The sequence below is a fragment of the Schistocerca americana genome, chromosome 1, assembly GCF_021461395.2.
Source record: "Schistocerca americana isolate TAMUIC-IGC-003095 chromosome 1, iqSchAmer2.1, whole genome shotgun sequence".
Taxonomy (NCBI): Eukaryota; Metazoa; Arthropoda; class Insecta; order Orthoptera; family Acrididae; genus Schistocerca; species Schistocerca americana.
In genome coordinates, this window is record NC_060119.1 from 963,570,400 (window position 1) to 963,584,564 (window position 14,165).

Consider the following 14,165-nt stretch of genomic DNA (forward strand, 5'->3'; position numbering starts at 1 on the left):
TCAATCAACATATGGGTAGGCGTACTTGGCGAAAGATCAATAGGGCCATATGTGCTATCACAAACACTAAGCAGGGCGTATTATCTGGACTTTCTCATTAGTATGTTGCCTACCTTGGTATTGGCACTGGAAAGCCTCACTTTACATACAGAAAGAGTTAATTCATTTAGGGGAAAAATAAAAAGTCAAGGTGAAGTATATGAAATGCATTTAGGAAATCTCAGTTGAAAGCATAAGAAAGGGCAGAGAGACAGCAGATACATATTAATGTTTCTTTGCTGGAGAAGGGTTCCATACAGTGATAGAAGACCTGGAAGAAATAGGTAATCTAGTAATGCATTTAGAATTTGACAGGCCATTGAATAATTAATGCTCACACAAATTGCCACAATACAGAATAGAGCTACAGAAATCAATGGGTGGTATAAGAAGCTGAAGATAATTTGATCTCTGGTTGAGAGTCAGTGGAACAGATGAGGTACCAGTACAATTTCAGAAACATATTATCATCACACTAGCATATTATTACACTAGCATACAATACACTACTACATCATCAGATTAGCATGTAATAACAATAGCACATTCCACCACTAAATGGTACATTCAAGAAGACAATAGAAACTCTTGAAACCTGGTATTACAGAAAAGTTTGAATATTAAATGAGTAGATTGAGTATCTAATGAAGAGGTACTGAATGAAATCAATGAGAAGAGAAGTTTAAGGCACATTTTGCCAAAATAAGGGGGCAGGCATCAAGAAACAAACATTTGGTAATGTGAGGATGTTTGCGAGGAAAAAATTGTTGAGGAAGACCATTGCTTGGATAGAAACAGTAGGTTGAAAAGGATGTGGTAACTTGCAGTAGTTATGCAAAGAAGAAGAGACCTGCACAGTACACACTAACATGGAGAGCTGCATAAAACCAGTTTTGAGACTGATGACATCAACAAACAGCAGCAGCACATTGCACTCTACACACACACAAAGTGTCTTTTGCACTGTATATGACATATTTGCACAAATTATAGATTATTTTCAGAGAGCTTACAGATGGAAGACAATCACCTACAAGTTTTACTACACTGTATCGCCTGATCAAGTGAATTGGCAAATCCTACTCTTCAGTTAAAAATGACAAATGTTTCAACAATGTTGTTTAAGAGTGACAAGACAAAATCTTTAACTCTCCAAACACTAAAACAATATGTAGCTCTTTGGTTCATCTGGGTGGTCACTTGCCGAACTGTTGCACTTCTGTTCACCCGTACACATCACAGCTGTTATTCACCCCTGTCATTAGGGCTCATGGTGCACTACAGTTGCCTCGGCGTCAGTTTTGGATAGCACCATTTTGCCATGCATGTTATATTTTAACCACAGTGGCACAAGAGCAGTTTACAAACTTAGCTCTTTCGGAAATGCTTCCACCCTTGGCCTAAAAGCCAAAGATCATGCCCTTTTGAACATCAGATAAATCGTTCAATTTGTGCGTTGCTGTAACAACTGCTCTGTTTGCTGCATTTCCCAACATGTTTTATATTCCCTCCATTGCTAGTGCAGTCACCTACCGTTTGTGTCCGCCCCAGTAGCTGAGTGGTCAGCGTGACGGATTGCCGTCCTCTGGGCCCGGGTTCGATTCCCGGCTGGGTCGGAGATTTTCTCCGCTCAGGGACTGGGTGTTGTGTTGTGTTCATCATCATTTCATCCCCATCCGGCGTGCAGGTCGCCCAATGTGGCGCCGAATGTAATAAGACCTGCGATATGGCGGCCGGACCTGCCCCGCGAGGGGCCTCCCGGCCACTGACGCCAAACGCTCATTTCCATTTACCTACCGTTTGTGAGAGGTTACTGCACATTGACGTCAAACGTAGATGGTGGCCATGTTAATGTGACTGGATTGTGTAGTTTATTATTAGCAACATTAAACATCTAAAATTTACAAGACTATTTCTTGTTATATGCCTGTGGTTTCATCTCTCTAATTTTACTTACTGATTCTCCAATACCATATTGTGTACTTCCTCTATATTTTCATGTATGGTAGAAGATTGTGGTGTCCTCCACGTGAATCCGCTTTAAGAGAAGTAAGTGTCCATTTGAATCCACTCATTTCTTAACTCTTGAAGATAGCATGGCAGACTCCACATAAATCTTTACAAACTTTGGAATATCATGGTTCTTTGTTTTGTCATTCATTCACCAATGGTTATTCATCCAGTTCTCATTTATGAACAAAACACACACAACTCAATGGCTTTAAAGAGTTATGTACACAGGACCACTCTACAGACCAAACTGACAATTTATGTACATTACTACTCGGCATATACACAATAAAAACAAAACTTCACTGATATAAACACAAGTCTCTGCTATTTCAAAAATATATTTTTTCTTGTTGCTCTCCTAGAAATCATAACATGAAGTTACCAGTATGTGGCACTAAAAATGCAAAAAATCATTTGTACACATGATGAAAGGATGACTTTAATTTAATGAGAAAATTCTAGAAGATAGCATATCTACTTGGACACCACACAGAAGACTTCAGCATGACATTTTCATGTGTTTGGTATATTCATATCCACAAAGCAGATTGAAAGAACACAGAAATAAACTGCTAGTGATGCAACTTGTCAGTTCACTCAGAAGAAAAGTGTTAGGGAAATGTTGCAAGAAATTACACAAAAAGATAATGTTCTTTTGTGAAACAAGGCTTGATGTCTTTTGGCAACGAGTAACCAAGGCAGGCTGTAAAATAATTATATTATCTCAATCCTGTATCTCTGAAAAGAGCTAGAGGAACAAGGTACTGATCATAGCATATGTATTGTGGCATAAACAACCTCTCGATTAATTCACAAATAGAATGAAAATGGCAGTGAATAACAGAGGTATGAATTAACAACAATCATGTGCTGTATAGTTACATTTGCTCTTGTGACAACTATTGATAAGTAAAAAGTGTGTTTTACCTATTAATGACTTTCTTTGGGGCAGTCCAATGCCTGGCTTTCCCTCCTGCTGTAACTCTCATATTTTTTGTTGTATTGTGTCTAGTTATTCAGTGTCTAATAAATGTATTTCCATCGAAACATGTGTTTTTAGTGACCAATGTTGCCTTAACTGTGTTAATAACCACAACGATGACCTTGATAACTGTTAGTAACATTAAAAAACTGTGAGTGTTTATGACCTTTGTTTCATATGCTTTGGTTCCCATTGATCACTGGCAACATGGACCATATTAGTCCTTCATGTTCGGACTTCTCCATGCCAACAGTGACTGTGAATCTACTATCATATCTATCTCGTCACTCACTGCTAAGGTGGAACTACATGACTTCATTTCAAAAGTTTCTGAGGCCACCAAGCAAGCTTCACCCAACACAATAAGGCCAATCTCCCCTGCTGCAGACCACATCATGCAGAGCAGCCTGCTCATTGACCTTATCCTTGTAAAGGGTGTCACCACGCTGTTCCACTCTGTTTCGCTGGCCCATGGACAAGATTGGAGCTAAATAGCCCATTTGGTGAGTCTTCAGCATGCTGCCTCATTCCACTTGGCTCCTCATTCTGCACTGTTCTCACAATCCACACACAATGCCCCCACCCCCCACCACGATGGACTCCTGTCACACGGTTTTATTTTCACATGCTTACTCGGCGATGACAGTTGCCTCGGCCATGTTGGTCCGCCTGCATGCTCACCAGGTATCACATTTCGCCTCTTCCGTGTTGGTTCTGCCACCTGCTTTAGCGGCAACATCAGTTCTCTCCATTGCGTCACACACTTGCACCGCTGTGGATCTCACCTTCCACCCACACAGATTTTCGGAGATGCCTGTCACTAATGCCACATCAGATGCCTCCACTCTCACACTTGCTGTGCTTCTCACCTCTCACCCACTGGTCATTTCTGTCATGCCAGACACCTTTGCTCTCACACCTTGCGTGCCAACTTGCTGGCTCCAACTACGGCACCACTGCCTTGTCCACACTTGCACAGCTTTCTGCTGCTGCTGCTTCCCACATGCCCGGCCCTGCTGTTATGGACTACACCACCCCTGCTCTGCCTGTACATGCTCCTCCTGCAATGCCCCCGTTGCCAGCGCATCTGTTTGGATCGCACCCATTCTGGACATTATCGGACTTCAACATGCATACAATTACAAGCCAGGCCAGACTTTTGCTGCTTGAGTCACCGGATTGATAACAATCCTGTATCACTCAGTCATGATTTCACACCACAGGCCGATATGGCTCCCCTGCCTCAGTGCATGTCAGCTGCTTCCTTGCCCATTTGTAATACTTCCCCTCTGAGGTTTTTTAAAGCGCCAGCCTTGCAAAAAGATAATCCTACAATGTGGTTTGCCCTACTGGACAATATTCTTGATTTCAATGGTATGTCAGATGATAGCATGAAGTTAATTTGCTTAATCAGTCATCTGCATGACTACATCAACCTTGTCAATGATCTACTGCTTGCACCAACTAAGGATTGCAAATATATGTTGGCTAAAATTACTTCATCAAGCGCCTCTCCCATCATCCCATGGAAGCCATACACCACATTATTCACGATGAGCTATTGGGCAAATGCATGCCGTCCCAGCTCTGGCGGCACCTTCGCTCCCAATTCGACAGTAAAGTTATGCCCGACTTCACTCTCTGGACCCTGTGGCTAGTCAAACTTCCTTACGAGCTACAGCTGCAATTGTTCTCACATATCATGGCCCCTCTGAAGTCACACCTCCATTTCACTGACCAAGCATTGACTATTATTCAACACAGGGAACACATGCCTCGAGCATCATCACTGACCACCGTGGTGAGGGCAGCGCACTCCGCAGTACCCTCTCCCCTACACAGTGGCTGCAGCCTTTCCCGCCTGGGCCAGTCTGCTATTGCTATGCCACTGCTGCCTAGTGCCCTCCAGCCTGCACTGCCAGCATCAACATCCCAATGTACACCAACTTCAACTGAAGCCACGCCCAACCGGCACTCGAGCACTCAGCAACGGCCCAGCCCATCCACACTGCATCCCCACCCTACTTATTTGTACTGTTGGCTTCAAGCAACATTTGGTGCTGCTGCTCGCAACAGCAGGCCTCCTTGCAGTCACCCAAATGCCAACAACAGGCACGTTTATCTTCCATGTCCCGCCTCGAAGCTACATGGCACCTCCAGCCCAGGTCATACAGCATCTGCCTCAGGCACACACTCACTGTCTCTATGTGCATGACATCACGCCTGGCCTCCACTTCCTTGTGGACACAGGAGCAGATGTCAGCATCACCCCAGCCACAGCAATGGCAATGGCTATTGATCCCTCTACAGCTTCGTTACCTCTTGCTATTGCAAACAGGTCACATATCGCCATTCAAAGCTATATGAGGTTATCACTCTGCCTTTCTCACAATAAGTTTTTTCCATGGACTTTGTATGTGTCAGAAATTGATGAACCTGCCATAAGGTTGGACTTCCTCCACCACTACGACCTCTTGCCTGACCTTCAGGCCATCGTACTTCACCATTCTACAGGTGCTTTGATCTCCTGTGACAACTGCCATATACTGCACCCAATGCCTGTACCTTCAGCACTGCAACTGGCAACCCTCATGCAATGCTCTCAGATCATAATCACACTCTCCAATCTCTCGTAAAAGTGCTCTCAGGCAGCAGCCTTCTGTGCACAAAACTTGGAGCTCCTCTCCCATGAACTGTCACGTGTACTTGGAGATTTCTGTAGCCTCTGTACCAACACCTGGGCTTCTGAGCACGATCTTGCCATGACATTTGCAACCTGGACTGCCCCATCACTCCCTCCATACACAGCAACTACACAGACACCACTACATGAGGCCCAGCAACTGCACCTGCTTCCACATGACATGCATAGCGATTGCAACATTGTCCTTGCTGCTAGCGTGCCATCACACTTAGCACCTGCCGTCGCAGGGCACCTTGCTTGCGATCTCTTGATATCAGCTGACACATCACTTGCACCACTGGCGAACCCAATCCCACCTCCCGCGTGCCAACAATCCGCCTCCTGTCAATGCTGTGTTTGATCAGCTACCAGTGACCCCCAGCTCATGTCACATGACACCCCCTCACACCTCATTTGCTGCTAAGGCACCATCACCAGTGGTAACTGTCACAAAATAAATACCACAGAGGGGGGGCTTCAGTTCAACATAATATCTCAACACGTTCAAGCTATGCTATGCTAAAGAGTCAAAGACTCACTCAACACAAGTATCCTACGGCCCTCAGGCAGCAACTGGTGCACGCCAGTAAACCTCGTGTTAAAGAAAGGTGGTACATTCCTTATGTGCGGTGATTACAGAACTCTAAATTCTCATACGGTCATCGATAACTAGCCTATTTAACTACCCTATTCTCCACATCCAAGACTTCACACAGTTGCTACATGGTGCCCGAGTGTTTTCAGAGCTCAACACCATAAGTCGTACCATCAAATTTCCAAGCACCCACATGACATATCTAAGATTGCTATCATTACATTGTTTGGGCTCTTTGAGTATCTATTCATGCCATGTAGTGTTAAAAATGCCGCACAAACACGACATTTTAGTGGGTCAGTGTTGTTTAACTTTCTCCTTTGGTATGCAGACCTCAATGATATTCTCATGTTATCATCATCTGTCAGCAAGCATCATCAGCACCTTGAACAAGTTCATGTGGCCTTGGAATCAAACAGTGTCAAGATGAAACATGAAAAGCCACAGCTTAGTAGCACCACCATCACTTTTCTGGGTTACACTGTTCCGTCTGATGGTTGACTGGGACAAGCTCATTCTCAGCCTGCCCCTCCCAGAAGATGTTCTGTAGATATGGTCAATTTTTATCACTAAGACCATCCCCACATAGCTCCCATACAGATACCTTTGACTGACGCACTGATGGGAAGGACACGTCAGGCAAATGGCATCTCCCTTGGACAAATGACCTGATTGACGCATTCAACAATCTGAAGTCCGCACTTTCCGAGGCCATTATCCTTGCCCACCCCATCCCAGAAGCACAAGTGTCCCTATCCACATTGTGGTACAGCAGCATATGGGTGATACGACAGAACCACTCCAGTTCCTCTTGAAAAAACTGTCAACTTCTCAGTGCAAGTGGTCAGTATTTGATCAACAACTTTTAGCAGTTTATGATTCGATCAAATACTTCCATGCCAATATCAAAGGGTGTCCCTTCACTATATACATGGACATAAACATTTTGCTGATACCATTCGCAACTCATCTCAGGATTTCCCTCCATGCAGGTTTTGCCACATTGGCCTCATAAGCCAGTATTCCACAAATGCACAACACATCTGCAGGGTAGAGTACATGTTGGCGGACTACCTCTCATGGATCAATATAATCACTGCTCCTATCGACCTTTAGGACCTGATCGATGACTCCTGTGCCCTGCGACAAATCAGCATGTAGGGTCCGACCAGTCATCTCGACCAAACTGTGATGTGACATCTTCAATGCCTTACACAACTTGGCCCACCTGAGCATAAGAGCAACCAACACATTGGTAACCAAAAGTTATGTCTGGCTGGGAGTCAAGCAAGACTGCCAACTACTGCACATGGGCAAGGGTTTTCACTCCCCGTCAACGTAGAAAGGTTGGCAGGTACGCCTCTCCCCCCTGGGCAGGCTGAGGCATGTCCACATCCATCTTATGGTCCACTCACTCTGCCCAAAGGTTTCAAATACATACTGTCTGCAATGGACCGGGGCACCTGATGGGTTGAGGCAGTTCCACTGGAGGACATCATGGTTAGCACTGTTGCCTGCATGTCATCAACATGTGGATCTCCTAATTTGGATGTCCTTTGTCCCTGGCGATGGACAGTCTAACATGTTTGACTGGCTGTGTGCTCTGTGTGGTGTGTCGAAGTTCCACACCATGTCCTACCACCCGCAGAGCAATGGCCTGGTCGAATGCTGGCACTGGTCACTCAAGACTGTGCTCATGTGCCATGGTAGTCTCTGGCCCGAGGCACTTCCCTGGGTACTTCTAGCTGTATATGGAGAGCACAGGGAGGGCCTGGATGCATCACTCACAGAAACCCTGTACAGTGAGTCACTAATCCTGCCTGCAAAGTTTGTGGATGGCATCCTACCTCCCTCTCAAGACTCACTATCCGTCCTGGTCGAGCATGTACAAGCACATCTCTAACCTTCAAACACCACCACCTAAGCATCACAGCACTCCACACATGTTCCTTAATAAGGACTTGGGCATGTTACGGGATGATTTCGTACATGCGGCTCTTGAACCCCTTACGAGGCTACATAGATTGCTCGCAAGTGGCATCTTGGTCAATGCCAAACCTTGAACAGTATCACTGCACATGCTTGGACCCTGGGACACTTCCCCAAGGCACTGTCTCCCACATTGCCCCAAGACGATGCTCCCTCAGGCCTCCCCTCAGTGCACAAAAATGATGACAGTGCTCCCTCTGAACTGAGACAAGCTGATGTGCCTCCCATCTCCAGAGCCGGACCCATATTCAACTGCACCTCTGGCATGAGGATTACTACATCTTGCTGCAGCCAGTCTCCTATGCACCTCCATAGGGCCTCCGGATAACCTCTCCGCCGTGCTCCACACTTACATGGGGAGAGGGAGCATGGGGGCCTGGGGTGACTACCAATAAGTGAAAAGTGTTTTTTTGTCTGAGGATGACTTTCTTTGCGACAGTCTGATACCAGTTTTCTCACACACTGTGACACTCATGTTTTCTTCTGTATCGTGTCTAGATTTTCAGAGTTAAAAAGATGTACATTATCTTAACTGCATTAATAACCACTCTGCATATGCATGAGGATATAGGTGTACAAGTGATACAGAAAATATTAGGTGTGTCATATTAAATTATTTGTTGATGAAAGAAACAGAACATACAAATAAGTATAAAAGTGGCAGGGATTAACGTGACTATCTATTCATTATTATCTTTGAAATTTCTACATATTTCTGAAAGCATAAAATGGCAGAGAAACCATGTAAGAAAGACAGTATGAATTAGGAATACTCCAAGCTATTCCTCCCTCTGAAAGTTTGTGATCCCTACTTGTGTTGCAAATATTTTCCAATACACTGCAGCTTATTTACTCTATAGATCACTGTAGTTTATCTAAGTCATTTTAACACTAGATAGCTGGTCCATAATCTGTTACAAAAACTGCAAAAGTGAATTATGTATATGGATTCAAGATATTTCCTTTTAGCAACATTTACTTAAAAATTAAAGTTTCCTTTTATGGTTACATAAAAATTATCTGCATGCCCTTATCTTACCTCAATGTCTTGGTGGTACGAGGCAGTGATGTGTCAGCAACATGCTCCTGTAGAAATTGATTCAGGTCTCCACAGGAAGAGTACTCAAATACAAGACATGGTGGCTCAGTGGTCAGACTGGCACCTAGTAGTTGCACAATGTTACGATCTTTAAGCCGTGCTAAAATATGTGCTTCACTTTCAAAATCATGCCTGGAAAGAATAAATGAGAAATGCGCTGAGTTTTATGTTCAGTTAGGGAAGGATCAAAGAATGCAAAAAAATTATTACATGGCTTTTTTAATAATGAATTTTATTATAGTATTATAAATTTTGTGTATCACTTCTGCTGCTGATTATGATGATGAGACATAATATTTCATGTCACCTTCTTAACTTCAGTCTGAAACACTGAAATGGATACTAGACAGCAACTACCATGTGAAGAGTTTGCACAAACATGTGCAAAGAAATTTTCAGGGGCATTTCTGCAATAGATTACTGTGACGTTCTACATCGATATCTACATCTATACACCGCAGACCACTGTCAGGTGCATGGCAGAGGGTATGTCTTAATGCACCAGTCATTTAAAGCCAGTTCTTGAAACTTTCTTAACAGACTTTCTCGCGACAGTTTATATCTACCCTAAAGAGTTTCCCAGTTCAGAGGGTCTCTGTACACTCTCAACCGATCAGACAAAAAATTGTATTTGTATAAGTTGGCTAATTCCAACTGTTACTCATTGATATTACAGTCATAAAGTACTACGTTTTTATCATTTTGTGAAGAGTGCAGTTTTACATTTCTCAACATTTAAAGCCAGCTGCCAATCTTTGTACCACTTTGAAATCTTACTAACATCTGACTGAAATGTATGCAGCTTCTTTTGGGCTGTAGTTCATTGAAGATAACTCCATTGTCTGCAAAAAGTCTGAGGTTTCCATTAACATTGTTAGCAAGGTCATTAATATACAATATGAACAGCAAGGGTCCCAACACACTTCCCTGGAGCACACCCAAAGTTACTTCTACATCTGACAGTCACTCTCCATCCAAGATACAGGGTGTACATGTGGACTGGGGGAAAAAAAAAAAACAGATTTTTTTTCCCGGGTCTCCCAGTTAAACAAGCACTTTTTACCACATGAAAGTACACTTCTTCCAAGGTGAAAATACACTTTTTCCACGATAAGCAACAGTATACTTTCCTCCGGAGCTGTAAAAATATCAGTTCTTTGAATGGTAAGGATTTCTCACACGAGCGTAGAGCTTCTCGACACTTTCGAAAAAGAAACTCAACAAGGGGAAGAAAAACAGATTTTGGAAAGATTTTCGATGTGCTGCAACGTGTATGCTCTATATTTTCATATCACGAAAGTATAAATTCGAATTCCACCAAACACAGCACATTATTTTCCGAAGCTATGAATTAGAGACTACGATGCACTTTTGTAAGCTAATCATAGCTCATGTCATATGATCTCGTAATGACAGCAGGTATAAGAGCATAGGACACGTGATGTAGTCAGCCAATAGAAACATCACTGTTAAGTAGCATGTACATATAAATAGGAAAAGTTAATAGTTTAAATTAATATACGTAGTATAGCAACAAGAAAAGCTAAGCTTTCACATATAATATTGATCTTGAAGATTAATAAACTACAAGAAAAGCTGAGCTTTCCTATACAATATTGGTCATTTTCACGTGTGTTACACTTTAACATACGTCACACAGCTGTACTAGTAAAATTTTAAACAATGGCATTAATGCCTGGTCTTCCGGTCTCAAAATTATTCTAGGTGGCTGGTCCTCAAAGTGTTCAGTTTTAAATGAGAGTCAAATGCCCTGTGATTTAAGAAATTCATTGCACATTCTCACACTAACGTAATTCATCTTGTGTAAAAGGAAATTTCCTTTGAAAGTAATGCTTTTCAAAGAACCATTCGCAATATTTTCCTGCAACCTCTTAGACATGGGTTCATTTCAACAGTTGCCAGAGAGAACCAGAAAACACGCGGTACTGTGCGTCGGCACCTATGATGACATAGGAAGCCCGTATGTTTGTAGACATGTAACAAGAGATCTTACATGACGACATAAAAGAAATAAGACATCAGAGGATACTCCAAGAACATAGTAATTTCGTAAACCAAACTAAAACGTGTAATTTGATTTAAAGGGCACATTCATATGTGCAGATCCACACTGAAGTAGGCCGCTTTTCAGGATGCAAATTTTCTTGGAGCACCAGTACTGTACTGTCTCGTGTTTTGTTCTTTATTATGGTATAATGCTATATGTGCCAGAAGATGAAATGGGCACTTGAAATCCAGTGAACAGTTGAAACTAGCCAACAGTGTGGAATGAAACACTTCATTTCTTATAAATTGACTGCATCTGCGGAAAAGATTAATAAAAACCACATATATTTAGCAAAACAACAAAAATAACTTCATTGTTGTGCAAGGTGATTACTGCTTGATTGGTAAAAAACTTTGAAATAAAATAAAATCAGAAAACTGAAACTAACAACATATTTTAGCCTTCTGTAATTAGGGGAATGTATTTTAATTCACTTGTTAGCTCCCAGACCACAGAAATCCGTTTTTGTTAGACTATCAGTTCTTACCAGTCAAAATTACAAAAATCTTCTTATAGGCAGGTGTGATCTGTGCTTTTTTCCAAGACTTGGGCCCAGTTTTTAGCTCAAGGGATCTATGATAGATTAATTTAGAAGAGGGGCTAACTCAGCTTAAAATTCAGTATACAAACTGACAGGGATTCCATCAGGTTCTGAAGATTTGTTCAATTTTAATGATTTCTGCTGTTTCTCAACACCTCTGACCTCTTATTTCATTGATCTTCTCAGTGCTATGAGGGTTAAATTGAGGCAATTCTCCTGTGTTTTTCATTGTAAAGGAACATTTGAAAACAGAATTAAGCATTGTAGCTTTTGATTTGCTACCCTCTGTTTTAGTTCCTGTCTCATTCACTAGAAACTGGAAACTAACTTTGGTGCCACTAACAGCCTTTACATATGACCAGAATTTATTTGGGTTTTGTGAAATATCATTTGATAATATTCTGGTATGGTAGTCATTGAAGGCATCAACATTGCTCTCTTGACAGCCAAACACCTTTCATTGAGCATCTCTCTATCTATAAACCTGCACTTGGTTTTTACACCTATTTTGCAATAGTCTCTGTTTCTTTAGAATTTTCTTTGCAATAACTGTATTCCACGGAGCATCCTTCCCATTATTAAGTGTTGTTCTGGGTACATTTCTATCCAGTGCATGGTTAACTATTCCTTTAAACTTGAGCCATAGTTCCTCTACATGCTCCTGCCCTGTGCTGGAAGTTTCAAGTTCCACATTGAGATACGACACTACTGATTTTTTATATAGTTTACTGAATATATATATATCTTTCGGCTTCTTTTAGTTGTCCTTTGTACTTTGGTAACCATTGTTACCTCAACCACATCACGGTCACTGATACTAGTTGCGATGTGGACATCATCAAAGAGATCAAGTTATTTGTTGCCATCACATCCAATGTATTTCCATCATGAGTGGGGTTCCTAATTATCTGTTCTAGGTAGTTTTGAGAGAAGGTAATTAGTAATGTTCCACAGGATGTCTTATCAAATAATGGAAACTCCAGGTATCAATATCAACATGTAGGAAAAGAAAGATTGCTACTTTCTGTGAAGAAGACACGTTAACTTGCAGACAGGCACAATTAAAAGATACTTAACATACTGGATGGCACATCTGCAGTGACAAAAACTCTCTTCCTCAGTATGCTGCAGGTCTCACCAAAACCTTCATAGACAGGCACTATACCCCAGACCTAGTCTGCAAACAAATCTCCCACACCATTTTACCCTCACACCCCCAGTTCTCCCACCACCCCCAAAAACCAGCCAAAAAGGAGTGTCCCCTTCATTACTCAGTACCAACCTGGACTGGAACAACTGAACCACATCTTTTGCCAGGGGTTGATTACCTATCATCACACCCTGAAATGAGGGACATCCTACCTGAGATACTTCCCACCCCTCTTAAAGTGGTGTTCCATCACCCACCCAACCTCCACATCATCCTCATCCATCCCTATGCCACTCCCAATCCCAACCCCTTGCCACAAGATTCATATCCCAGTGGCAGATGTAGTTGCAAAACCTGCCCAATCCGACCACTCGGCACTTCCTATTACAGTCCTGTCACAGGTTTATCGTAGCCCATCAGGGGCCGGGCCACCTGTGAAAGCAGCCATGTCATTTACCAGCTCTGCTGCAATCATTACACAGCTTATTATATTGGTATGTCTACCAAACAGCTGCTCACCAAGATGACCAGCCACTGCCAAACTGTGGCCAAGAGCAAAGTGGATCACACTGTGGCACAACATGCTGATGAACATAACACATTTAATTTCAATGGCTGCTTCACTACCCTAGTCATCTGGATCCCTCCCTCCACCACTAGCTTTTCTGAACTGTGCAGATGGGAGTTATTGTTACAATATGTTCTCCACTCCTGTAATCATCCCAGCCTCAGCCTACAGTAACATACTGTACCCACACCCTCCACACAACCGGCTCCCACCCCCTCTGTCCAGCCATCTCCTTCCCATTCTCATCTCCCAACTTGTTTATTTGCAGCCCTCTGCTACCACATCCACCCATCTTTCCACGCTCCTCTCCATTTTTGCTCCTTTATTCCCCACCTCCCTGCCCACAACCTCCTGATGCTGCACCTGTTGGCAATCTAGTCCCTGCACACTCCACCAGACAGCATTCATCTCTCTCCCCACTACTATCCCTCCCCCTTC

At 42.8% G+C, this 14,165-nt stretch overlaps 1 protein-coding gene across 1 annotated transcript in view; it reads right to left on the reverse strand.

The window, feature by feature from the left end:
* LOC124548252 (discoidin domain-containing receptor 2-like) overlaps positions 1–14,165 on the reverse strand; it is a 939,799-nt gene that overhangs the window by 60,545 nt on the left and 865,089 nt on the right. Inside the window, exon 14 of the mRNA XM_047125161.1 lies at positions 9,341–9,532. Coding sequence (XP_046981117.1) covers positions 9,341–9,532 — 192 coding nt within the window. The remainder of the gene's footprint in view (positions 1–9,340; positions 9,533–14,165) is intronic.